The sequence below is a fragment of the Nomascus leucogenys genome, chromosome 19 (genome assembly GCF_006542625.1).
Source record: "Nomascus leucogenys isolate Asia chromosome 19, Asia_NLE_v1, whole genome shotgun sequence".
NCBI lineage: Eukaryota > Metazoa > Chordata > Mammalia > Primates > Hylobatidae > Nomascus > Nomascus leucogenys.
Window position 1 is genome coordinate 72,711,414 of NC_044399.1, and position 26,262 is coordinate 72,737,675.

Here is a 26,262-nt window from a genome sequence, read left to right on the forward strand (position 1 = left end):
GGCAGACAGCTTTTCTTAAACACCAGAGACTTCACATTGGAAAGGAATTTGAGGACTGTAAGAGTCTACAAACAGGACGTATTCTAATAGGTAGCAGAAACCTAATGAATGTAGTAAAACTAGGAAAAGCCTGATGGAGACCACATCTTATTGCACTACAGATGAGTTTTATTAGAAAAACCATGTGAAGGTGGGAAAGCATAGAAAATACCTACTGGATTTTTCTTTTTTTTTGAGACGGAGTCTCGCTCTATTGCCCAGGCTGGAGTGCAGTGGCGCAATCTCGGCTCACTGCAAGCTCCGCCTCCTGGGTTCACGCCATTCTCCTGCCTCAGCCTCTCTGAGTAGCTGGGACTACAGGCACCCGCCACCACACCCGGCTAATTTTTTTGTATTTTTAGTAGAGACGGGGTTTCACCGTGGTCTCAATCTCCTGACCTCGTGATCTGCCCGCCTCGGCCTCCCAAAGTGCTGGGATTACAAGCATGAGCCACCGCGCCTGGCCACCTACTGGATTTTTCAAACGTATGTATAATCAAGTGGAAAAGCTAAAAGCTCTTGGACATAATCATCTTTTTTTTTTTTTCTGTCTCAGAACTGACACTAGAATATGGTCCCGATGATACAATTTTTTAAATTATTTGTTTTTTAACATACAAAGAGATGAGGTCTCACTGTGTTGCCCAGGCTGGACTTGAACTCTTGGGCTCAAGCACTCCTCCCTCCTCAGCCTCCCAAAGGGTTGGGATTACAGGCATGAGCCACTGCACCAGCCCCAAGGGTCTAATTACTTGAGAATGTTTTAGGGGATGTCTATCATTATTAAAATCATTATAAATCACTTTGGCAACAACCCCAAAACTAAATTATTCATGGAAGGAGCCATTTCAATCTTGACTTCCTAGTCGAGTGACAAGTTTAAATGTGGGAAAAAACCCTGTGAAAATAAGGAGTGTAGGCCAGGCGTGGTGGCTCATACCTGTAATCCCAGCACTTTGGGAGGCCAAGTTGGGCGGATCACGAGGTCAGGACTTGATCATTAAGAGTTACTATGCCTGGCCAACATACCAAAACCCCTTCTCTACTAAAAATACAAAAATTAGCCAGGCATGGTGGGGCACGCCTGTAGTCCCAGCTACTTGGGAGGCTAAGGCAAGAGAATCACTTGAACCTGGGAGGTGGAGGTTGCGGTGAGCCAAGATCACGCCACTGCACTCCAGCCTGGGCAACAAGTGCGAAACTCCATCTCAAAAAAAAAAAAAAGTCTAACTCTTTTACTTGTCTTTACAATGCTATACAGTGAGAGCTAATGTTTATAAGGATAAACAGGATACTTAAAGGGATTTGAAGGTAATTTAATTCAGTGGTTTCCAACTTTTTAATCACCAAGGCCTTCTTTTTACTCCCCTATGTCCTGTGTTTTAAAAGATTATGTTTACCAAACTGCATTTATTAAAGAATTATATTTTGCTACATAAAGGCATGAACAACACAAATCATGCTTCTGACTGGCACCCTGTAGGCAGACCTAGGTACTAAAATTCCAGCCCAAAGCAAATAATTTACCATTTTCATTAGTCTTTTTATCCTTTTTGTGGGCAAACAGATCATCTATGTTAGGCTTTTTGAAATATTAACTATTACTTGTAAACTCCAGATTAAAAACTAACCAATTCATCTTTGATGGAGCTTGAATCAAACTAAGGGTATTGGACTTTTGAGATTGAAAGATTGAAATTTTTGTTACAGTATGGAATGTTTTTAACTGTGAATGTTGAAATAAAAGTTATTTAAGAATTACTTAGTGATTGTTTAGTATGTGCCAGGGGCCATAATTAGATGGGGCTGAAGAAAGATAGTCATTGTTCAGTCTTCTTCAGGTAGACCAGGTCCTCCTTGAGGTTCTCAGTCTGCATCTCCAGGTTGGCTCCAGCCAGAGCCAGCTTGTCCAGCCCCTGGCGCAGCTCCAGAGACCCAGCCTCACTTGGTGCAGAAGTCATTGGCAGCCAGGTGGACATCATCCACCTGTAGCCAACACGAAGCTGGAATTACTGATCATAGCCACCAGGATTGGGGAGAGACGTGGGCTCCATGAGAAAATGCCCTTGGCAGGCTCCATGAGAAAATGCCCTTGGCAGCCTCCAGGAGGCCCTCCAACACCCTTCTTGCAGCCTTTTCAGAAGTGAGCCAGGATGAGGGTGATGAGAGTCCCCGTGGTCTTCTCTGAGCACCCTCCTGGGAATTTCTGGGACCCAGCCATGGCCCTCGGGGTTAAAGGATGATGGGGGTAGGATGCCCAGGCATGGGTAAACATGGATGCCAGGAGAGAGACCCTTATGCAGCCATCTCTGCATGGGGGGTAATGGCCTAAGCTGCCTAGGCCTCACTCCCTCTTCCCCAACTAAATTCACCTCTAGGCTCAGCTGTCACCTCTTCCAGAAAGCCCTCTTGGATTACCTTTCTGCATCTCTTTTCCGGGCCATACCTCCTCCCTTCTCCAGGTTGTGAATTTATACCTATTTCTATGACTTTTTTGGTTATTTCCTCCTCCACTGGACTCTCAGCTCCAGGGAGACAAGGCCATGTCTGTTTCATTCTCTTTGGAATCCCCAGCCCTGGGCACAGTGCCCTGGCCCACAGTTGGCCCCGAGGGTTCGTTAGTTTAAGTGATTCGTTAATTGATTAGTGAGGTTATGACTGTCCTCACCTCAAACCCGAGGCAAAGCTTTCTTTTCCCACAAGGTCATCTGGGCGGTTTCAATGCAAACACGGAGGGAGGGGCCCAGAAAGAGCAGAAGGTTGGTTGTGATTACTGCCGCTGTCGTTGGCATGCTTGGAAATGCCCAAGAGGGGTTCCAATTGAGGCCATGGGCATGCACCAAAGAGCAAGGCCCCTCCAGCCACCCAGAGGTTGAAGCGCTTGTGAAGGCAGCACACGTGCGTGTAGAATCTGGAATTTGCTGAGGCTCAGTGCTGACTGCACAAGACCTCGGAGGGATAAGCCCTAGGACACACCAGTAGCCCCCACAGGCTCATCCTGTGCACCCCCTCCCAGACCCCACTCGAAGCCCTAAGTTCTGTGAAGTGACCCTGGATCAGGCTGAGCCGAGGTCCAGTTTGTTCCCAGCACCCTCTCCTCTGCCTCAGTGGGCCCATCTGCATCCGGCAGAGACCCACCCAGCCCCCATCTCCTTGCTCAGGAGGCACTGGGGGCACAGCGAGGGTCGGCTGTGAAAACCCGGAGACAGGGTGTGTAGGATGACTCGAGGCAGAGCCCTGGTGCGTGCTGCGCTTGGGGGTTGGTGATGGGGTGCTGGCTGATCCTGAAGATCAGGAGCACTGATTGACCAGGGCTCCCCTGGGTTCCCCGCTGCCAGGACCAACTCCAGTATCTGATCTGGCACTGCCAGTATCTCTGCTTCCAAGGGGAGATTGCAGGAATTCCTGCCTAGTGGAGGTCCCAGGCAGGAGCAGGCCAAGCCCCTCGTAGGCAGCACCAGGCCTGGCTCTCCACCCAGGAAACTGAGCAGGCCTAACCGCCAGGGCCAGCTGGGCCTAACTTGACTCCCGCCTGGCTGCCCTGGCTACCCTGGCCCCCCTGGCCACTGTACTCATCACTTGCACCCCTCACCTGCCACTGGTGGCTTTGCTCTGTAGGACCCTCCAGGGCAGGGTTTGTGCAGAAGACAAAGTGGCCATGTTTACAGAATGCCAAAGCCGTGTCCTTAGAGGTCATGAGAGGGAATGTGTATGTATGTGCACGCATGTAGTCCCAGCTACTTGGGAGGCTGAGGCAGAAGAATCACTTGAACCTGGGAGGTGGAGGTTGCAGTGAGCTGAGATCATGCCACTGCACTCCAGCTTCGGTGAAAAAGCGACACTCCTTCTTGGAAAAAAGAAAGAAAGATGAAAGAGAGAAAGGAAGGGAGGGAGGGAGGGCGTGTGCGTGTGTGGTGTGTCTGGTGTGTGATGTGTGTGTGGTGTGTGATGTGTGTGGTGTTTATGTGTATGTGGTGTGTGGTATGCATGTGGTGTGTGTGTATATGTGGTGTGTGTGGTATGTGAGATCTGTGTGTAGTGTGTGTGGTGTGTATGTGTGTGCACGGTGTGGTATATGGGTGGTTGTGGGTATATATGTATATGGTGTGTGTGTAGTGTGTATGTGTGTGGTGCGTGTGGAATGTGTGTGCATGTGTGGTGTGGGGTATGTGTGGGCGGTTGTGTGTGTGGTGTCTGTGGTGTGTGTGTGGTGTTTGTGTATCTGTGTGGTGTGTGGCGAGTGTGTGTGTGTATCTGTGGTGTGTGTGGTATGTGTGGTTGTGTATGTGTGCGGAGTGTGTGTGTGGTGTTTGCGTGTGTGATGTATGTGTGGTGTGTGTGATGTGTGGTGTTGTGTGTGGAGTGTGTGTGTGCTGTTTGCGTGTGTGTGTGATGTGTGTGTGTGATGTGTGTGGTGTTTGTGTATGTGTGTGGGGTATTTGTGTGTGGTGTGTATGGTGTGTGTGTGTGTTGTGTATGTGGTGTGTGTGTGCTGTGTGTGGTGTATGTGTGCTGTGTGGTGTATGTGTGGTGTGTGGTGTTTGTGTGTGTATGTGCAAGTGGTGTGTGGGGTTGTGTGTGGTGTGTGTGATGTGGGGCGTGTGTATGTGTGATGTGTGTGTGGTGTGTGGTGGGTGTGGTGTGTGTGTGTGGTGTGTGTATGGTGTGTGTGGAGTGTGTGCATGTGTGTGTGCCGTGTATGTGTGTGATGTGGGGGGTTGTGTGTGGTGTGTATGTGTGCTTGTGTGTGGTGTGTGATGTGTGTGTGATGTGTGTGGTGTGTGGTGTATGTGGTGTGTGTGATGTGTGTGGTGTGTATGTGTGTGGTGTGGGGTGTGTGTGTGGTGTGTGTGATGTGTGTGGTGTTTGTATGGTGTTGATGTATGTATGGTGTGTGTGATGTGTGTGGTGTGTATGTGTGGTGTTTGTGATTGTGTGGTGTGTGTATGTGTGTGATGTGTGTGGTGCATATGTGGTGTGTGTGTGTACATATGTGGTGTGGTGTTTATGTGTGTATGTGTGTGATGTGTGTGCGGTGTGTGTTTGTGTGTACTGTGTGGTGTGTGTATGTGTGATGTGTGTGTATGTGTGTGGTGTGTCTGGTGTTTGCGTGTGTGTACGTGTGTGATGTGTTGTGTGTATGTGTGTGATGTGTGGTGTGTGTGGTGTGTATGTGTGTATGTGTATGGTGTGTGGTGTTTGTGTGTGTATGTGTGTACGGTGAATGTGTGATGTATGTATGGTGTGTGTGATGTGTATGGCGTTTGTGTGTGTGATGTGTGGTCTGCTGTTTGCGTGTGTATACGTGTGTGCTGTGTGTGTTGTATTTGTATGTGTGTGTGATGTGTGTGTGGTGTGTGTGTTGTGTGTGTATGTGTGTGATGTGTGCTGTGTATGTGGTGTTTGTGTATGTGTGTGATGTGTGTGTGGTGTGTGTGTGGTGTTTGTGTGTATGTGTGGTGTGTGTGGTGTGTGTATGTGTGTGTATGTGTGTGGTGTGTGTGGTGTGTGTATGTGTGTGGTGTGTGTGGCGTTTGTGTGTGTGATGTGCGTGGTGTGTGTGTGGTGTTTGTGTGTGACGTGTGTGTGGTCAGTAAGGTTCTGCATGGTCTCCTTTTCACCATGCCCCCAACAGGGCATCCGCCACACGAACACTGGAGCCAAAGCCCCCACCCTGGTTACAGGTGTAGCCTCCGCTGTAGCCTCCCCCAGTCCCTCCAAGAAGCAGGAGGAGGTGACCAACATGTTGCCACAGCTGCTGGCTCCCAGGAGGCTGGTGGCCCGAAAGGCACCCCCAACACTTACAGATGACATCCAGGAGAAACCCCCGCCAGGGTGTCCACAGGCTCTTGACAGAGCCAGAGGTGGATAACTGGCAGATGCTGGTAGTGGTGACAACCAGGGTGTCCATGGGTCGGGTGAAGGGTCTGGTCTGGAGGGAGACCCTGGGTAGCCTGTTATAGCAAGACTGAAGTGGGGCTGGGACCCTGGCCTTTGAAGTTCAGGCCAAAACCCCAGGAGTGTATTTTGCCAGGATGGTCTCAATCTCCTGACCTCGTGATCCGCCCGCCTCGGCCTCCCAAAATGCTGGGATTACAAGCGTGAGCCACCGCACCCGGCCTTAAACCTGTATTTTTTGTAGCATGTAAACCTTAATTAAGCTGCTTAACTATTCCTTGAAGCATTTACACCAGTGGTTCCCAACCTTTTTTGCTACCTGAGACCAGTTTTCTTGAAGACAACTCTTCCACGGACCCGGGAGAAGGGGAAGGGATGATGCGGAGATGATTCAAGCCCATTACATTTATTGTGTGCTTTACTTCTATTATTACTTCACTGTAATATATAATGAAATAATTACACAACTCACCATAATGTAGAATCAGTGGGACCCCTGAACTTGTTTTCCTGCAACTACATGGTTCCATCTGCTGATGATGGGAGACAGTCACAGATCATCAGTCATTAGGTTCTCATAAGGAGCACGCAATCTAGATCCCTGGCATGTGCAGTTCACAGTAGGGTTCATGCTTCTGTGAGAATCTAATGGCACCGCTCTTCTGACAGGTGGCAGAGCTCATGCAGTAATGCCAGGGATGGGAAGTGGCTGTTTCTACAGATGAAGCTTTGCTCACTGGCTGGCTGCTCACCTCCTGCTGTGTAGCCTGGTTCCTAACAGTTGGGGATTCCTCATTTACCCAGCAAGATAAATACATTATTATGTCAATTGAAATTATTCACCTTGAACCACCCAAAATTACGTTGCATACCTACACCCACCCAAGGGTCCCGTAGCACACTTTGGGAGCTGTAGACAGTAAGCCTGGAGCTCCATGGAGCATTCCATCCCTTCACCATCTGTGGGCTAACAGGCTGCGTTAGTTTCCTAGGGCTGTTTTACAGTACCACAGACTGGGCACCTTCAACAACAGAATGTTACTGTCTCACAGTACTGGAGGCTACGAGTCCAAGATCAAGGTGTCAGCAGGGTGGGTCCCTTCTGAGGCTGTGCAGGAAGGCTGTGTTCCAGGGCTGTCTCCTGATGCGTGGGTAGATTTCTCCCTGTGACTCTTCATTAAGGATGATTCTGGTGAGGGCTCAGAAGAGGAGACTTGGACAGAATGTTGGTAGATAAATGTGTCAGTGGAAACCAGAGGGTAGACAGGACTCCATCCATGCCCAGGGCTTTCTGGGGACAGACCTGTCCAAGCAGCTGCCATTCCCAACCGAGTTCTGTTTCTGGAAAGCCAGGCAACAGCTGGGGCTGGGCCCTCTGGGATTTGTTTAGTGACCCGATTATGTGGGAGGCCTGGAGTGGGTGGTTGGGTGGGGGGTGGTACCGCCCAACCTCATTGCATCACTCACTTCCCAGGCCCTGCCCTCAACCCCTCCTGACCAGGCCCTGTCCGGGTTCTCAGCCACCCTGTCCCAGTGGGTGCTTCAGCCCACTCACTGACCAAGTGAGGGACTGACTCAAGGTTACAGAGTGCTGTTTATGTGACCTGAGAATACGTGTGCACAGACTGTGCCTGCAGTGTCCTCGTACAGTTGAGCATGTCCATGTCCTGCCCGTGTGTAGGCAGCCTGTCCACACATGCCTAGGAGTGTGATTCCATGTCCTGGTAGATGGGGAAGGAGAAAGGGAGTTGTGCCCAGAGTCCCCTGATTACTTCTATGGGTGCATGTTTGTGCGTCTTGTTAGGGGTCCTTGCGGGTATGGAAGATTCTGCCCTGGGTACCCTTGATCACGTGTGTGTGTGTGTGTGTGTGTATGTGCGCGCGCACGTGCATTAGGGGGTGTACTGTGTTATAGCATCCTCAACCAACTCTGTATGTGTGCATATGTTTGTGTGTGTGTGTGTCCTACAGGTGTGAGTGGATGCTTCCACTACATGTCTGCACACATGTGCGTGCACTTGCATTGTCCTTGCACACCTGCGTGTGTCCCGTGAGAGCGAACGGAGCCCAGCATGTGCTGGCACCTGCAGGAACGTGTGAGTGTGCTTTCTGTGGGTCCCTGTCCTGCTGGCTCCCCGCTTGTCCCCAGGGAGTGCACGCACGGGGTCCCAGGCCAGCGTGCCTGCCGGTGTGAGTGCGAGTGAGTGTGGCCCCACGCAGCTCTCTCCGCTCTGCACTGCCTGGGCAGCCCGCACACTCACCCTGCGTGGTTGCTGCCGGGTGACGCGGGCTGGGCCGGCCCCCTGCCTGCCCGCCCCTGGCACTCACTCGCCCTAGCCTTCGCAGAGGCCCCGCCGCGCCACGCCGGGCCTGCTGAGCCGCCCCCAGGCCGGGGTCGCTCGGGGCCAGGCCGTGCCCGGGCGGGGAGGCGCTGCCCGTACCACCCCCCGGCGGTGCGGGGAAAAGGCGACCATTTGCATCCAGGAGCATGTGGCCATAGACATGTGCCCCGGCCCTATCCGGCCCATCCAGCAGATCTCTGGCTACTTCCCCCACTTCCCGCCGGACCTGCCCCATGACGCCCCCGCGCGCCCAGCCACTGCAGCGCCGGCCGCCGCCGCCCCTCTGATGGCGCCCGCGGCGACAAGCATGGGGACCATCTCTTCGGAGCCTAAGGATCCAGCACAGGCCGCCCGCCAAGGATCCTGCGCAGCCGCCCGCCAAGCCGCCAGAGAATAAGCCAGACGCCGAAGGCTACGAGTGGACGATTGCACCAAGTTTCCAACTCGCCGACTTCGCGCCCCTCCACTGGCTCCGGCTTGGTGGTCCCCGGCTTCGGGGTGCCCTCGGTCCCTCCCCCTCGCCGCGAGGCATAACCCCCCGCCGCGTCGTCTCCCTTGGCATAACCCCCCTCGCGTCGTCTCCCTTGGCATAACCCCCCGCCGCGGGGCCGCAGACCTCTAAGCACTCGGTGCGCTCCCCACGCCTTACCCACCGGCCCCGACCCCTCCCCCTACCGGACCTGAGAGGTGGGAAGTTTGGGGGCAACCGCTGCGGGTGTTCCATTTCCGGGGCTGGGCTCCTGGGAGCCCTTTGGGAGCTCAGGCGCCGGCAGTCGCTTTTGTTCCCAGGAAGGGCGGAGCTGTGTCCCCACTGGCCGGCCGCTCAGGGAGAGCCCCACGGCGGAGGGTCGGGGCTGGGTTGGGCTGGGGAAGCTGCCCAGGGCTGGGACCTGTTAGGCTTCCCGGGTGGCGCGCAGGCCGAGGAACTAGGAGGACCCCCGGGCCGCTTGTCCTTTGGAAAAACCTTGGCGGAAAAACCTTTTCAGGGAGCAAAAAGCTGCAACGTGTGTCTAAGCATGGAGACTTCAGGACACTCTCAGCTGGAGGCCTAATCACCCTTCCGAACTGCAAACCGGACCACCACCCACCTTGCTCTTCACCCTGTGGCTGATGGTATCACCACTCACACAGTTACGGAACCAGAAACCCAAGGCCATCAATGCCCACTCCTTCATGTGTCCACCCAACACTTACTGAGTCCTGACTGTGAGCCACGCTTACCCTGAGATCCAGTCATCCAGTCCTGCTGTTTTGAGCTATAACCTCTCTTCTGCGTGCACCACCTTCCTTCCCCTGCCCCCCGCCCCCCCTCCATCCCGCAGTACTTCTCTGGCCAGACTCCCTGCTCCAGCCCCCTGATGCATCTCTCTGGCCCCACCCTGACCCCTCTGATCCATTTCTCCCTCTGCAGCCAGAGTGAATGCTCTAAAATATCTTGATGTTCATTCCCCTCTTCAGCTCCAAATCCCTCCGTGGCTCCCCATTGCCTACATGATCTGGTCCAGAGGCTTTAACTTGGCATTCAAGGCTCCTCACTCAGACTCCAGCCTGCATCGTCAGTTTCACCTCCCGCAAACCCCCACAGGTTCCCACAGGGTTCCCACATTCATACCTCCTGAACTTCACTGGTGCTCAGACACCAACTTCTTCCTCGGTGAAGGGGGCCCCCAGCTGGCCCCAACAGGCACCCGGGTGCACACTCACTGGGCATCCTCAACCTCCAGCAAGTGGCGTAGGTGGTGATCTCCTGCTCCAGTCGCGTCTTCACGTCCAGAAGGACCTGGTGCTCGCGGTCCTGGTGCTCCGCATTGCAGCAGAGCTCGCACAGCTGCTGCTCCATGCTTCTGATGAGCCCCTGCAGCTGGGCCAGCTGGATCCCATAACACACCTCCAAGCAGGGGTCTATAAGGCTGGGCTCACCCTGGGGTGACAGGTACAGGGTGGGGAGGGGACAGAGGCCCTACCTTGCTGAGCTGGTACGGCTCAGGTTCCGCACAGAGATGTAGAGCTCCATATCTCTATCCTGCCGCTCTGCAGGGCCTGTGTGTTGGTGGCCACCTCGCAGTTCAGCCCCTCTCTGGAAGGCAGAGTGGGCCACAGGGGTTTAAGGAGACTTTCAGAAGTAGGGCACAGGAAAGGGACTGCTCCTGAACCCTCACCTCCCAGAACCATCCCCTAGCCCCTCCCTGGCCTCTATGGGGCCCCAATGGCACCTGCACACAAAGACCCTCTGCACCCATGTTGGACCTTGGAGGAATTGGCCTGCTCTGCAGTCGTTTGCAGTTCTTACTCCTACCGAACTGCAGCACCTCAAAGACAGGCACTGGGTTTTATTCTTTTGCACCTCTTGCTGCCCCTAGGACACTGGAGACACTCAGCCTGTGCTTGCCAAGGGTATGCGTATGTACTCAAATACACACATCCTGTAAACGGCTGTGGTGGAAACCCAAGACCAGACTTGTAGAGACCTGGATCTATTTTGCAGGCCACAGTGAAGGGCTGTGTGAGCTTGAGTCCTCTCTGAGTCTCACATTTTACATCGAAAACATGAGGGGCTGGTCCAACTGGTTTCCAAAAGTCCTTCCAACTGGGACAGCCTGTGGATCTGCCAGTGTCCCAGCTCCACCAGCACGCAGCACATGTGCCCACATGTGTGCACACCTGCTTACATACGGCCACCCACCACGCTGAAGAACCAGCCCTCAGCATCCTTGTAGCTCTTCTCCACCAATTTCTTGTCCTGGTCACGCATCTCATTCAGGATGCAGCTCAGGTTCACTCCAGGCACAGGGTCCATCTTCACACTGACATCCTCGTTCACCTGACCTCAAAGGGCGTTCATTTCCTGGGCAGAGAGGACAGCAGGAGCTCACCCAAGGCCATCCTGGGGAAAGACCCTGGGGCCTGCCTTCTCTTCCTCAGAGAGACAGGTACAGATGACAGACAGACAGACAGACATAGATAGGCCAACAGCTCCTTACCCTGAAGGTGGAGGTGGATGTTGTCATTACTCAAACATACACGGCTATGAATATCAGCAACCTCCCCCAACACACACTGTGACTCGGGACTGGACTTCACCCATCCCCAACAAGTGCTAAGCCCCGAGAGATGACAACCCCCCAGCACAGTGGAGGATGACCATGGGCGACCTCACTCACTTCCCTGACCTTGCCCCCACCACCAACCCCACAGCACAGGCATGCAGGAAGCAACCCTACGCTGGTGTCACCACGCCAGGCCCCGTTAGCAAATGTTAATCTGCTGGAGGAAAGCAATTGTATAACCAGCCTCAAAGCCAGGGGGAAACATCTTCCGGGTGTCCTGCTTCTTGGGGAGTAGGCTCCTCCAGCTTAGAGCACACAGAACTCGGCTGAGAAGGAAGCCACAGGAGAGGGCATGTAAGGCCTCCTGACTGCCCCGGCAGGACCTTGGATCTCTATCCTTGGGTTGAGCCTTGAAGTCCCTGGGACCTAGAACCTTCTGGAAAGGAGAGGCAGGAGAGAGGGCAGAGTCAGGAGAGAGGTCAGTCTAACAGACCTGAAGGAGGGTCCCTGTGCAGCCGTAGATAAATCCCTTAACCTCTCTGAGCTTCAGTTTCTTCACAGGTGGGTCAAAAGGAAGAAAGAGTATCTTTCTCCCAGCTGTTTATCAGCTGAGATAATGGCTGTGAGTCACTTGTAGTGCTGGGCAGAAGTTCCTTGTTTTAATGACTATCACTATTATAATTAATTATAATAATTAGCATTGTGTGTTCTTACACTGAGTTACTCATTAGTTAGTTAACTGCAGTGAGCTGAGCCTCAAGGGACAAATGAAGTCTATTTGGAAAGAGGGGCTCCTCCAGGCCTCACCCAGGGTCCTCTGAGGGTCAGGGCTAGGCATCCATAAAAGATGGGAACTGGACTGAAAGCATGGCCCAGCCTAGGGAGGTTCTAGGCCCCAGCCTCGCTTGCTTCCAGATGAATTTCTGCTGCATTCCCTGAGCTGACCTCACCTCTGCCGCATTTCCTGAGCTGACTTCACGTTAGTGGGGGCTGAAGGAGGACAAAAGAGTTAATCTTCAGATAATCAGATAATTTATGAAATAAAAGCCCACCTATTCAAAGCTTTTATAGGTAGCAGAAGCTAATGTAGTCATGTCCAATTTGTAAACCTGAATTCTGCAAAATAAAACCTACCTGTTAGGGAGCAGTCTACTTTGGAACTTTGAGAAAAGAGCCTAAATGATCAAAGTTTGCCTTCATAAGATTTTAAACAGCTAAAGAACCAAAATCCAAGAGGACCAAAACTGAGAAAAAGTCAGAGTCTGATAATCTCTTTGAGGAAGAGGGGTGATCGGAATGTGGCTCAGGAGAGGTTTCTTCATATAAATACTTGATAGTGATAGAGGCAGGACAGGAAGTTGAGAAATTCTAAGCAGATGTGGCAGGCCCCCAGTGAAACCCCACCTTTGAGCCGAAAAGCCTGAAACCCACAGCCCAAAGTGAGAACTTCTATTCCTGTTTGCTTACTCCCTCCCGATTGGTTCTTTCTGAATAATGTCTTCTTACCAATCGAACGTTGCCTTTTCCAAAAATACCTATGGCTGCCCCACCCTCATCTTGTGCCTATAAAGACCCCAGACTCAGTCAGTAGACGAGAGAGATGGCCAGACTTTCAGGAAGAAATGGCCCGACTTTGGGGAGAAGACGACCTGCCCTTTCTATCCCCTCTCTAGCTCCCCTCTCTGCTGAGAGCCATTGTGATCACTCTGTAAAATTCTCCACTTTCACCATCCTTCAGGTGTTCTACACAACCTCATTCTTCTTGGATGCCAGACAAGAGCTTGGGACCCACCAAGTTTGGCTACCCAAAAGGCTGTCACACCCACCCTTTGCCCTCACCGGTGGCAGGTAGCCACCCCACACAAATGAGGCTAGGGGCCAGCTGAGCTGTTAACACATAGCCATCCTCAAACAGTGGCACTAAGAGAGCCCTGTAACTCTCCCTCTGGGGCTTTGGGATCACAGGCACCCGCACTTGGGCACCACCACAGACCCCAAAGGGAGCTTGCTCCTGCAGCTGCCCAGAGCAGCCAGCTAGATCCCGCAGTCATTTGCTCATGCCTGGTCTGGTCACAGGCCCCGCACAGAGCTTGCTCATGCTGGTGCCTGTAGTGGCCAGCCAGATCCTGCACTCGCTCACTCACCTGCACACTCCTGCAAGAGGTTGAGCACAGTGGGCTGAGTAAACAGGGTGCCCCTGTCTCAAGTCCCATGAAGGAATCAAGGAAAAAATCCTGCATCAATAGGAAGTAAGGCTGTCACTACCATCCCTGAGGGAGGGAGCACATGACTATGGTAGAATAAGTGAATGCTAGCCAATAATCTGCCAATATAGTCCACTTGTCTTGATTTTTTTTTTTTTTTCCTGATACGGAGTCCAACTCTGTTGCCCAGGCTAGAGTGCAGTGGCATGATCTCGGCCCACTGCAATCTCCGCCTCCCGGGTTCAAGTGATTCTCCTGCCTCAGCCTCCTGAGGAGCTGGGAGGAGCTGGGATTACAGGTGCATGCCAGTACACCCGGCTAATTTGTGTAGTTTTAGTAGAGACAGGGTTTCACCATGTTAGCCAGCCTGGTCTTAAACTCCTGGTGATCTGCCTGCCTTGGCCTCCCAAAGTCCTGGGATTACAGGTGTGAGCCACCCCACCCGGCCTCACTTGTCTTGATTTTTAATGCCCTTAGAGTGAGGCCACCATCATCTCTTGCTTGTACTATTACCACAGCCTCCTAACATGCCTCCCTGATTCCAACCCTTCTCTACAGGGCAGCTGGATTGTTCTTCCTTCAGAACAAATCTGATAGTGCCACCTCCTCTCTAAATTTCCACAGTGATTTCCCACTAACTTCAGCCTGAAGTCCAAAGTCCTTATTGTGACATATATATTCTGATGCGACCATTCACTTCTGCCGTAAATATTTATTGAACTTTTTTTTTTTTTTTTTGAGACGGAGTCTCCCTCTGTCGTCCAGGCTGGAGTGCAGTGGTGCAATCTCAGCTCACTGCAACCTTTGCCTCCCGGGTTCAAGTGATTCTCCTGCCTCAGCCTCCTGAGTAGCTGGGATTACAGGCGTGTGCCACCACACCCGGCTAATTTTTGTATTTTTTGTAGAGACGGGGTTTCACCATGTTGGTCAGGCTGGTCTCGAACTCCTGACCTCATGATCCGCCCACCTCGGCCTCCCAAAGTGCTGGGATTAGAGGCGTGAGCCCCCCTCGCCCAGCCTTATCGAGCTTTTAATATGTGTTAAGCAGTGGGTGCTACAAAGCAGGGTGAGCATAAATGGACAAGTCTCTGGCCTGATGGAGCTTATAATTGTAGAAGAGAAACTAATTAGAATCATTAATAAAGTTGCAACCATAATAAGTGCCAAAAAGGAGAGGCATATGATACTACAGTGGGGAGTCTGACCTAGTTGGGGAAGGCTTTCTGCAAAGTACTTACCTTTCCTTCCTATTATTTACCCATGAACTCTCTGCAGTTCCCCAAGAATGTAGGCACCGCCCTCTTGCCCTGTGGCCTTTCCACGAGCTGTTCCCTCTGTGAAGATTGCTCCCTCCGTACCTAGCTCCATTATTTTCTAGTACTTGCTGTGTGTTGGGTTAAGTGATAAGCACTTAACATCAATTTTCTCTTGTATTTACCTCCGTGAGTGCAACTGTTAACCCTGTTTTATAAATAAGAAACTACGCTCTAGAAAGGCAAATCTGCCCAAAGACTCACAACTAGTAAGTGAAGAAACGAATTCAAATTCCGGTCGGCCCGACTCGAAAGCGGTCTTGGCGGTACAGCCTTGGGTCTCCCAATTCCTTCCTGTTCAGGCCTCACGCATCTGCCCGCCTTTCCTGACAGACCCCTGGAGAGGGTCTAGTGCCTCCACGGCCGTGGCCCATCGTAAGGCAGCAACTGTAACTTGCCGCCCGCCCCACTAGGCTGAGCTCTTCCCGGACAGGCATTGGCCTTTTCCCTTCGGTCGGCTCAGTGACTCCAGGTAGACGCCCCTCAGACACCACACGCGACGGCGGCTCACATGGGCCAGAAGTGTTTCCCCTCTCCCCCAACGGCTTGTCTAGGAAAACATGAGGACTCGGTTCCACTCGATGGTGCGGCGCCCAAGCCCCGGGAAGCCGGGAGTGGTGAGGCGGGCCGCCCGGGGCGGGGCCGGGAGTGGCGGCGAGCAGAGAGCCCGCAGGCGGGAAGTCCTCTCAATGAGCATCTCGAGCGCTGCCCGCGGCCTCTCATGACTGCTAGTTGGGGCGGGGGCAGCATGGGCGCGGCCGCCAAGGTAGCGCCGAGTGAGGGGAAGACTGATGGGCGCCTGGAGACAAGCTCCCACAGCGGCCGCGCGTTTGTTGCTGAGCGTCGGGGCCCGCCCGTCCCGCCGAGCCGCTAGCTGTCCCCTCCGCCTGGTCTCCGTGCCTTGCGCCCCTTTGCGCCGTCCAGCCCTACAGCTTTGAGGCCCTTTCGGCGCACGCACCCCGCCCCGATCCCCCGGCGCTGCCCCAGCCTTGATGGCCGGGAGGCTCTCCCTAGCCCGGCGCCTCGAGGACCGCCTCAGTGGCCAAAGGCGGCGCGGGGTGCGCCCGGGCTGTGTCCCCGGGAAGCTGGACCGCCAGTCCGCGCATGAGGCCATCTGCGAGGCACGAGTGCAGGAGAGTGAAGGAGACCGGGGCTTGCTGAGTAATGACCTCCTTCAGTGACTGGAAGGTTATTCATGGGGCCTTCTGACACTCTAAAAACGAAATTTCTCCGGGGTTTGATGAGTATCAGGGTGGTGGCTTCTTGAGTTTTGAGCAGGCATCACAAATAAATCCCTCTGGAATACAGAACTGCCTCTGTTCCGTTTTGGGTCTTGTGTGTGTGTGTTTTTGGAGACGGAGTCTTGCTCTGTTGCCCAAGCTGGAGTGCAGTGGCGCCATCTCGGCTCACTGTAACCTCCGCCTCCCGGGTTAAAGCTATTGTCCTGCCTCTGCCTCCCGAGTAGCTGGGATTACAGGTGCCCACCACCACGCCAGGCTAATTTTGTATTTTTAGTAGAGAGCGGGTTTTACCATGTTGGCCAGGCTGGTCTTGAACGCCTGACCTCAGGTGATCCACCGGCCTCAGCCTCGCAAAGTGCTGGAATTACAGGCATGACCCACCACATCCGGCCCTCTGTTCCTTGTTTTGAAATAACTAAATCAAAAGTCAGAGGTTCACTGGTCACATCTCCTTCCACCCACCCACTGCCCCACCCCCCAAACATGCCTCTAGCAAATAAAATGAGACATCCTGATGCCTTCCTGGCTCGTTCCAGAATTTTTAGCTTTGACTTTTGACATGGGGTCCTTCTACCTGAAGTCCCCACCCCTGCATTAGCCCCGTTTTCCTTTGTCTTAGCTTGGGCTGCCATAACAAAATACCAGACTGGATGCCAGACAACAGAAATTTATTTTCTCACAGTTTTGGAGGCTGCAAGGCTGTGACCAGGGCCCAACATGGTCAGGTTCTGGTGAGAGCTCCCTGGCTGCCTTCTCACAGGGTCCTCACATGGCAGAGAGACCCAAAGCCCTCTGGTGTCTTTTTTGTTTGTTATTTTCTAAGACAGGGTCTCACACTGCTGCCAGGCTGGAGTGCACTGGCCTGATCTTGGCTCACTGCAACCTCCACCTCCCAGGTTCAAGTAATTCTCCTGCCCTAGCCTCCCGATTAGCTGGGATTGCAGGCACCCACCACCACACCCGGCTAATTTTTGTATTTTTAGTAGAGAGGGGGTTTCACCATGCTGGCCAGGCTGGTCTCGAACTTCTGAGCTCAGCTGATCCACCCGCCTCGGTTTCTCAAAGTGCTGGGATTACAGGCGTGAGCCACTGCGCCTGGCCAGAACTCAGTCCTTACAGAACATCAGAGAATCCATATAAGGTGAGAGGCCTTATAAATGCATTGGGTGTGGGAAAGATTTGAAGGGGAGCTCACAACTTATTCAGCATCAAAGAATTCACAGTGGAAAGAAACTTTATGAATGCAATGAATGTTCAAAGACTTGTAATCAGAGCTCACACCTTATTTGACATCATAGAATTCATAGTGGAGAAAAGCCCTATGAATGTGACAAGCACGGAAAAGCCTTCAGATGGAGCTCAGACCTTGTGAGGCATCTGGAAATTCATATTGGAGATAAAGTTTTGGAATGTAGTGAGCGTGGAAGAATTTTCAATCAGAGCTCAGGTCTAATGCAGCACCAAAGAAACCATACAGAATCGTAACCCTAGGAAAACAGTAAAGATAAAGATGTCAGTATGTACATATAGGAAGAGAGAAGGAGAGTTTGTTTTTATCATAACTACTTGGAAAATTCTAAGCTTCCTAAGAGCAATTTTCGTCTGATTCAGTGTATAGTACTTAGTCTCAGGTCACGTGCAGGTATGTCCTTCCCAAATGCTTACCACGAGATAAATCAGAAATCTTGACTGGAATAAGCTTCTAGTTCCTTTGCTTTATCATCAGAGGTTCCACACCACAGGAAAATCTTGTAAATGGTGGAAGCTGCATAAAGCACCATCATCATCACAAAATGGTGTCCTTGTGTGTCCTGTTTGGCAGCACCGAGAATCTAATAGCTTTCCCCTTGTCTTTTTTTCCTTACTATGAACTGTGCCAGGGGAACAGTAAAATGGGTATGATATCCTGAACTCTAGGGTGGATGTCTTTCTGGGACAGAATCTAATCCAAAAGTCTGCAAATGGACTTGAGGTTTTCATATTAGTACAAATGTCAATATGTAGTTTAGGGAATTTGTCTTATTCCTCCATTCCTAGCAAAATTAGATACAGAAGCAGCTAATTAAATCAGGAAAAGGGAATTGACAGTAAGTCATAGGACCCATTGTCTTCTTTCATGTAAAAGTAGATTCAATCTATTCTGTAGGATTTAAAAGTATAATGGCACAGTGAAGTTTGACATATTGAAATACAGCCTCTGTCAATTTCATCTCTGTAACCTTTATTGTTTCTGAGTCTTGAGTTTTCTCATCTGTAAAATCAAGATAATGACATTAATACAATCCCTTGTGGAGCAACTGTGAAGACTAAATGAGACAATTTCATTAAGTTCCTAGCATAGTTCTAGACACATAGTAGACATTCAACAAATGATAACTATTTTTATCCATAGCTCCTACGTGCAGTAATTATCAGCGGCACTTTGAAGGAAAAAATATAATATATCCCCCAGCCATGGGGGTGTTAATGCACATTTTCAAGGATACTATATCTTGGAGAAACAAATTTAATAATCTGAGAATCTGAGAACTGTTACTATGGTACTACACAGTTGAACAACAATTTTTCTTGGAGAGACTAGGATTAAGCTATTTTATAAAAGTATTGAGAGACCGGATCAATCAATATCCTGCAAATTTGATAGTGAGATAATTTATTTTTAATTAATTTTTTTTTTTTTGAGACGGAGTCTCGCTCTGTCGCCCAGGCTGGAGTGCAGTGGCACGATCTCAGCTCATTGCAACCTCTGCCTCCCGAGTTCAAACGATTCTCCTGCCTCCTGAGTAGTGGGGACTACAGGCGCCCGCCACCACGCCCGGCTAACCTTTTTGTATTTTTAATAGAGACAGGGTTTCACCATGTTGGCCACCATGTCTCAAAAAAAATAAAAAATAATCGGCCGGGCGCCTGCAATCCCAGCACTTTGGGAGGCCGAGGCGGGCGGATCACGAAGTCAGGAGATCGAGACCATCCTGGCTAACATGGTGAAACTCCGTCTCTACTAAAAATACAAAAAATTAGCCGTGCGTGGTGGCTGGCGCCTGTAGTGCCAGCTACTAGGGAGGCTGAGGCAGGAGAATGGCGTGAACCCGGGAGGCGGAGCTTGCAGTGAGCGGAGATCGCGCCACTGCACTCCAGCCTGGGCAACAGAGCAAGACTCCGTCTCAAATAAATAAATAAATAAAATAAAAAATAAACAACAACAACAAAAAAAACACCAACCCCTATTTCCCCCATCGCAATAAAATTAACCTTAGAATTCTTTTTTCTCCTCCCCTCCCCCCACGCCCCAGGAATTGTATCGGCTAGTGGTTGGGGAATATTTTTTCGTGGAAACGACCGTCTTCCTTAGCTGTGACCCTCTCATCAGGTCTGGGAAGAGGTAATTGGAAAACAGAACTGGAGGTGTGTTACCACAGGTCATGGACAAGGCCAGAATTTCTCTGACATCTGTCCGCCACCACCGCCCTTCAGGTACAATTCCACAAGAGACCCGCCAAACTTGGTCACCCGCTTACAAGGGCTCGGTCTCCGCCTGCGCAAGGACTGCAATTCCCAGGGGCCTCCAGGGCACCCGGCCCCTCCAGTCCAGTCGTGCAGGCGGCGCGCTGTTTCCCGCTCCGCTGAAGTCCAGGAACCGGTTCCCGGGCTCCCAGCCTCTCGGCAGCGCCCACGCGCCTGGGCCGAAGTCCGCCAGCGGAAGCCGGCGGCGAGGAGGATTTTGGGAGATGGAGGCCGAGGCGGCGACCTGCGCAGGCGCAGACCTGCAGCTAGGGTGAGGGCTGTAAGTGGCGCGGTTCGGGGCAGCGCCCCGATGGAACCTCTTAGTCCTGTGAGGTGAGTGTTGGCGGCGGCTTCCCCGAGATCCACCTCGCGGCTTGGCTTTTGCCCGTCTCGCAGGCAGCGGCGGCTCTGCAGTGAGCAGACCTGGCAGGCAGCTCCGCGGGTGTGTGTGGAGAGGGGTTTGGGTTGCCCACGGTGCCCGCGCTGCGCTACCCGCGTTGCGTCGCGTCACGTGCCGTGGAGGGGGGTCTTGATGTTCCTCTTCTCTTTTCTCGAGACCCCTGGGTAGGGAGTGAAGGGTGGGATGGGGAGTTGTACCTGGCCAGGATGACAGCCCCCTCCCCGGGCTCCCGGGCGGGCACCTGCCCGAGGCCGGGGTAGAGAAGTTTTGCTGGGGCCAGCGCCGCCGGGCATCACCCTGGGAGACACGAGCTCCGCGTTTTTCTTCGCGCCTCCTTTGTCTTAGGCCAGCGGTCCCCCTTTGTGCTCCTTTCGTGGCCTCTGATGCGTCCCACCTCCGTCTCTGTGTGAAAGGAAAATAAAATCTCAGAACCCCAAACTTACTATGCCAAAGGGAAAAGTTAAGCTTGGAAACTGAGTCACGGAAAAAACTGCTTTTCCTTTTGTTCCTAAACCGATAGCTGCAAGATAGAAAGCAACATGTGCCCCCGGGTGGCCTCCCTCACCCTGGCAATGGAAATGAACAGCCCAGTTTCACCGGACAAGACTAGAAATCGTTCCTCCACCCACCCAGAGACAAAGCGTATTTGACTTCTTCCTCTACTCTATGTCTACTTTATCTTGTGCAAAATGCAGATTTACTGAGCACAAGACAAATTCATAATTGACTTCCTCTTTTCACGTGCAACATATGGATTCAGTGAGCTCTAATCAAATCCTCACAAGAATGTGGCCACTTACCACACTACATACCCTCCCTCTTCTTTCCTCCTTCCCCTCCTGCCAGCTTTCTCCCCATTAAATTGAAGCCCTCAAAACCCTCTTTGGTAAAGGTGCTGGCCACGGATCCTACTGTGGCTTGTGTGTCTTTTTCCTGGGTGCATCCTCAACCTTAGCAAAATAACCCCTAAAGTGGTTGAGACCTATCTCAGATGCTTTTTTGGTTTACACCTGTTAGATTTCCTTGGCCCAGGTCACTGTACCCGAGACTTGTTCATAGCTGCCCCTTAATAGGGCTTCGGCATTTGAATGAGATCCAGCTCCTTAGAGGGGACTTATATTTTTCTTTTGCTGTAGCTACTACTTCAGAAATTTTTGAAAGCAGGGAGGAGCAATCTCAGAGGAGGCTGCCTCCCCAACACATTCCACCTTGCACTGAAAGCTGCTCGGCTCTGGGCTCTGCATCTGGAAACTTGGGTTTTGCTTCAAACTTATTTCTTCCCAATAGTCATTTCTTCCCATAGGCCCCCAGAACTTTTTTTTTCTTGATATATTTTTCCTGTTAATGGCATTTATTTAGTTGTATTATAGAAAACCACTTTACATCCCCCGTCTCTACCACAATGCAAGTTTCTCAAAAACATTGACTTAGTGCAGCAGAATTCTGGGGAGGGGTGGAAGAAAAAGCGGGACTACAGGGCATAGTACAGGGTTTGGCTTTTTGCAGTGCTGAGTATATGTATATGTTCAATGAATGAAAAAAAGAAGAGGAGGGTGGGCGCGGTGGCTCATGCCTGTAATCCTACCACTTTGGGAGGCCGAGGCAGGTGGGTCACCTGAGGTCAGGATTCAAGACCAGCCTGGCCAATATGGCAAAACCCTGTCCGTACTAAAAATACAAAAAAATTAGCTGAGTGTGGTGGCGGCGCCTGTAATCCCAGCTACTTGGGAAGCTGAGGTAGAATCGCTAGAACCCTGGGAGTGGAGGTTGCAGTGAGCTGAGATCATGCCACTGCACTCCAGCCTAGGTAACAGAGAAAGACTGTCTTAAAAAAAAAAAAAAAGAGGAATGATTTCTTCTTATGTTACAGGGGGCCCTTGCAAGATTCCAGCTGGTATGAGCCTTCTGCAGAGCTAGTGCAGACTAGAATGGCTGTATCATTAACAGCAGCTGAAACTCTGGCCCTTCAGGGTACACAGGGACAAGAGAAGATTATGATGATGGAACCAAAGGAAGAGGAACAGTCTTGTGAGTATGAGACCAGGCTAGCTGGGAACCACTCTACCAGTCAAGAGATCTTCCGCCAACGCTTTAGGCATCTCCGCTACCAGGAGACTCCTGGTCCCCGGGAGGCCTTGAGCCAACTACGAGTACTCTGCTGTGAGTGGCTGAGGCCAGAGAAACACACGAAGGAGCAGATCCTGGAGTTCCTGGTGCTGGAACAATTCTTGACCATCCTGCCTGAGGAGCTCCAATCCTGGGTGCGGGGACATCACCCTAACAGTGGAGAGGAGGCTGTGACTGTGCTGGAGGATTTAGAGAAAGGACTTGAACCAGAGCCGCAGGTGGGAAAGGGGATTTGGTCTGTTATGGGAGCCAGATCAATGATCTTCAGGCTGGACAGAGGGGCAGCAGTAGGGGGAGTTGCCAAGTTCAAACCTCTCTTGGGCCAGGTAGAGCAGTTAGTATGTGTTTCTGTGTCTGTCTTTTCTGCCCTCGAGCCCTGAATGAGAAAGAGACTCTAGCTCCTCTTCTTCCCTTGTGCTGACTCCGAGGAGGCTCTCTAAAGTCTCCTTGGAAGCTTTGGTCCAAGGAGGGTCACATCTGCAAGTGTCCAGGCAGGGGACAGAAACCACACTAGTAATTTGAAGAAAATTTAAACTGAGTGGTGCCTGATCACCTCCAGGTCCCAGGCCCTGCACATGGACCTGCACAGGAAGAGCCATGGGAGAAGAAGGAATCTCTGGGAGCAGCCCAGGAAGCACTGAGCATCCAGCTCCAGCCTAAGGAGACCCAGCCTTTCCCAAAGAGTGGTGAGGAGCAGGATTCTGTGGGGAGGGAGAGGAGAAAGAGGGACTATAAAGGGCACAGTACCTAGTACCTATAAAGGGTAAATAGTAGTAAGTGCTTAAATGTTTGGTATCATCACAGCCTTACTATTCTTATATCTTAGGTGAGAGACTTTGCCTGTTTCATCACTCGTAAAATTAGGAGTAAGAATAAACTACCTTATAAGATAGCTCTGAGGATTAAGCTGAACTTGGGTCATACCTGGATATAAAGCCTGGCCAGCATCCTCTTTTTTTTTTTGAGACAGAGTCTTTCTCTCTCCCCAAGGCTGGAGTGCACTGGCGTGATCTCGGCTCACCGCAACCTCCACCTCCTGGGTTCACGCCATTCTCCTGCCTCAGCCTCCCGAGTAGCTGGGACTACAGGCGCCCACCAACACGCCCGGCTAATTTTTTGTATTTTTAGTAGAGACGGGGTTTCACCATGTTAGCCAGGATGGTCTCGATCTCCTGACCTCGTGATCCGCCCGCCTCGGCCTCCCAAAGTGCTGGGATTACAGGCTTGAGCCACCGCGCCCGGCTAACCAGCATCTCTTAACTTTAGAGAGCCCTGAATCAGGACCAGGAAATAGTTCATTCACTTATGCCTTATCATCTCCACTGCACTTAACTCCTAGTCTATAATAACTGCCCTGAGCTAGAGGCCAGCCTTGAGATCCTTTTTTTTTTTTTTTTAAACTTCCTGAGGCCCCGCAAAACACTTTTTAAGCCATAAAGCACTCCTATGTGAGATACAGCCTGTCATCAAATTCTTGTTAGTTAAATGGTGATTAATTAGACTCTGTTCCAAAAGTATGTTTCTACTTCTTAGCTCTTCTTTCTTCCCTGCCTTTTTTCTAGACTTTTTCTTGTCTCCTTTACTTTTGTTTAGTAAGCCTCTATTCATTTATCAATTTCATTACTTTACTTTCAAAAAGAAGCTAGCTATTGTGTGATTTTTTTTATATATATAGCAAGCATATTTCAGATTTTTTTAACCACAGCATTTAACCTGAAAAAATGAATTTTTAAAAAATCAAATGATCTTGGCTGGGCACGGTGGCTCACGCCTATAATCCCAGCACTTTGGGAGGCTGAAGCAGGCGGATCACTTGGGGTCAGTGGTTCGCGACCAGCCTGGCCAACATGGTGAAACCCCGTCTCTACTAAAAATTCAAAAATTAGCCGGGTGTGGTGGTATGCGCCTGTAATCCCAGCTACTGGGGAGGCTGAGGCACGAGAATCACTTGAACCAGGGAAGCAGAGGTTGCAGTGAGCCAAGATCATGCCACTACACTCCAGCCTGGGCAACAGAGCAAGACTCTGTCAAAAAAAAAAAAAAAAAGTCAAATGACCTTGAGTTATCTTAAAGCAATTGGTTTCCGTTCTCCTTAGGCTATAGGGAGCATTACAACAGATAAAACATAAAATGTGCTATGGACATTTAAAAACAAAAAGGCAACTCACTCTTTTTTTTTTTTTTTTCCTTTTTGAGATGGAGTCTCACTCTGTCGCCCAGGCTGGAGTGCAGTGGCATGATCTCGGCTCACTGTGAGCTCCGCCTCCCGGGTTCACACCATTCTCCTCCCTCAGCCTCCCGAGCAGCTGGGACTGCAGGCGCCCGCCACCACGCCTGGCTAATTTTCCGTATTTTTAGTAGAGACGGGGTTTCACCATATTGGCCAGGCTGGTCTCAATCTCCTGATGTTGTGATCCGCCTGCCCTGGCCTCCCAAAGTGCTGGGGTTACAGGCGTGAGCCACGGCTCCCGGCAACACACTCTTTTTCCCTTTTTTAAGGAAGAGAAAGGCAGAGAGCACCAAGCAGATAGGAGGCAGGGAGCTGGAAGTCCTCCTTTTGATAAAGGAAGCAGTTAGTTGAGGATCGTCTAAAGAGGCTATAGATTTATGCAGCTGGGAAATGGATGGGAAGAGGTGAAGGTTGCAGAGCCAGGAAGGGCACAGTTTTTTTGCCTTTAGAAACCTCCCTTTTCCTTAACCCTAATGATTCTTTCTTGTTTTTCCCTTCACAACATCATTCCCTGATTCCTTGAAAATATGAAAAATCCTAAAAAGACCATGCATTGTAATTGCTTTCATTTTTTCAATAAAACTTCTTTAGTGTTTCATTATGGAGAAATTAGGGGAAAAAAAGCAGATAAATGGGAGAAATTAAAAAGAAGAAACCCTCTCCTCTGTATAGTACCATCACCAAGAGATAACCGTTGGTAATATCCAAGTAAATATTCTTCTAATCTTTGTCATATATATAGTAGTTTTTAAGCATTTTGTTTTCATTCCAGAAATGTACATTTTAATCTAAGTGTCATTTCCTCATACATCCAGAACAGGTATATTTACATTTTCTGTCAGTTGTTACAGAAGATGGCCCAGAGCCCAAGGACAAAGGATCATTGCCACAACCACCCATTACTGAAGTGGAATCACAGGTGTTCTCAGAAAAACTTGCTACTGACACCTCTACATTTGAAGCTACCTCTGAGGGTACCTTAGAACTGCAGCAGAGAAATGCCAAAGCGGAGAGACTGAGGTGGTCCCCTGCTCAGGGGAAAGGTCTCAGGCAGATGGTTGTCACCCATAAGGAAATCCCCACAGGGAAGAAAGACCATGAATGTAGCGAATGTGGTAAAACCTTCATTTATAACTCACATCTTGTTGTCCACCAGAGAGTTCATTCTGGAGAGAAACCCTATAAGTGTAGTGACTGTGGGAAAACTTTCAAACAGAGCTCAAACCTTGGTCAGCATCAGAGAATTCATACAGGAGAGAAACCCTTCGAATGTAATGAATGTGGGAAGGCCTTCAGGTGGGGTGCTCATCTTGTTCAGCATCAGAGGATTCACTCAGGAGAGAAGCCCTATGAGTGTAATGAGTGTGGGAAGGCCTTTAGTCAAAGCTCCTATCTAAGTCAGCACCGGAGAATTCACAGTGGAGAGAAACCTTTTATATGTAAAGAATGTGGGAAAGCTTATGGATGGTGCTCAGAGCTCATTAGACATCGGAGAGTTCATGCCAGAAAAGAGCCTTCCCATTGAAATGAAGGGGAGAACATCTCCAGACAGAATTCTACATTGGTTTAATCTACTTTAGGACTGGATCCCATAAAAGTTGTAAGCTCCTTAAGATTTTTCCTGTGTCTTTCTTGATTTAGGAAAAACTTTACTTAGTTCTGCCTGTAGATCATCCCTTCATGTCCTTTGATTAAGATACTGATATTAATTAGGATGCCTTTGGCTGCAAGTAGTAGCCAAGTTGTTTTGCTTCTCCTTTCTAGCATATGCCTAGTTTGCCCACCAATATCTACTTCATTAGAATTTTGTTGTTGTTTGAGACGGAGTCTTGCTCTGTCACCAGACTGGAGTGCAGTGGCACGATCTCAGCTCACTGCAACCTCCACCTCCCGGGTTCAAGTGATCCTCCTGCCTCA

At 50.8% G+C, this 26,262-nt stretch overlaps 1 protein-coding gene and 1 long non-coding RNA gene across 5 annotated transcripts; one reads left to right on the plus strand and one right to left on the minus strand.

Moving 5' to 3' along the window:
* Positions 1 to 17,346: 17,346 nt before the first annotated feature.
* On the minus strand, positions 17,347 to 19,692 carry LOC115831535. The gene is made up of 3 exons (XR_004027041.1): positions 19,603 to 19,692; positions 17,750 to 18,335; positions 17,347 to 17,571 (listed from the first exon to the last, which is right to left on the minus strand). It is a non-coding gene; the product is annotated as an uncharacterized LOC115831535 (long non-coding RNA).
* On the plus strand, positions 19,333 to 26,057 carry ZNF232 (zinc finger protein 232). 4 transcript variants are annotated; one of them, XM_030800216.1, is made up of 4 exons: positions 19,333 to 19,921; positions 21,859 to 22,333; positions 22,675 to 22,801; positions 25,197 to 26,057. In XM_030800216.1, the coding sequence occupies exons 1-4, from the start codon at positions 19,899 to 19,901 to the stop codon at positions 25,868 to 25,870; spliced, it is 1,299 nt and encodes a 432-aa protein (XP_030656076.1). In that variant the 5' UTR covers positions 19,333 to 19,898; the 3' UTR covers positions 25,871 to 26,057. The 4 variants fall into 4 exon arrangements, with proteins under 4 accessions (XP_030656076.1, XP_030656077.1, XP_030656078.1 ...); XM_030800217.1 differs by having other exon boundaries at positions 21,959 to 22,333; positions 25,188 to 26,057; XM_030800218.1 differs by having other exon boundaries at positions 25,161 to 25,960.
* Positions 26,058 to 26,262: the final 205 nt, after the last annotated feature.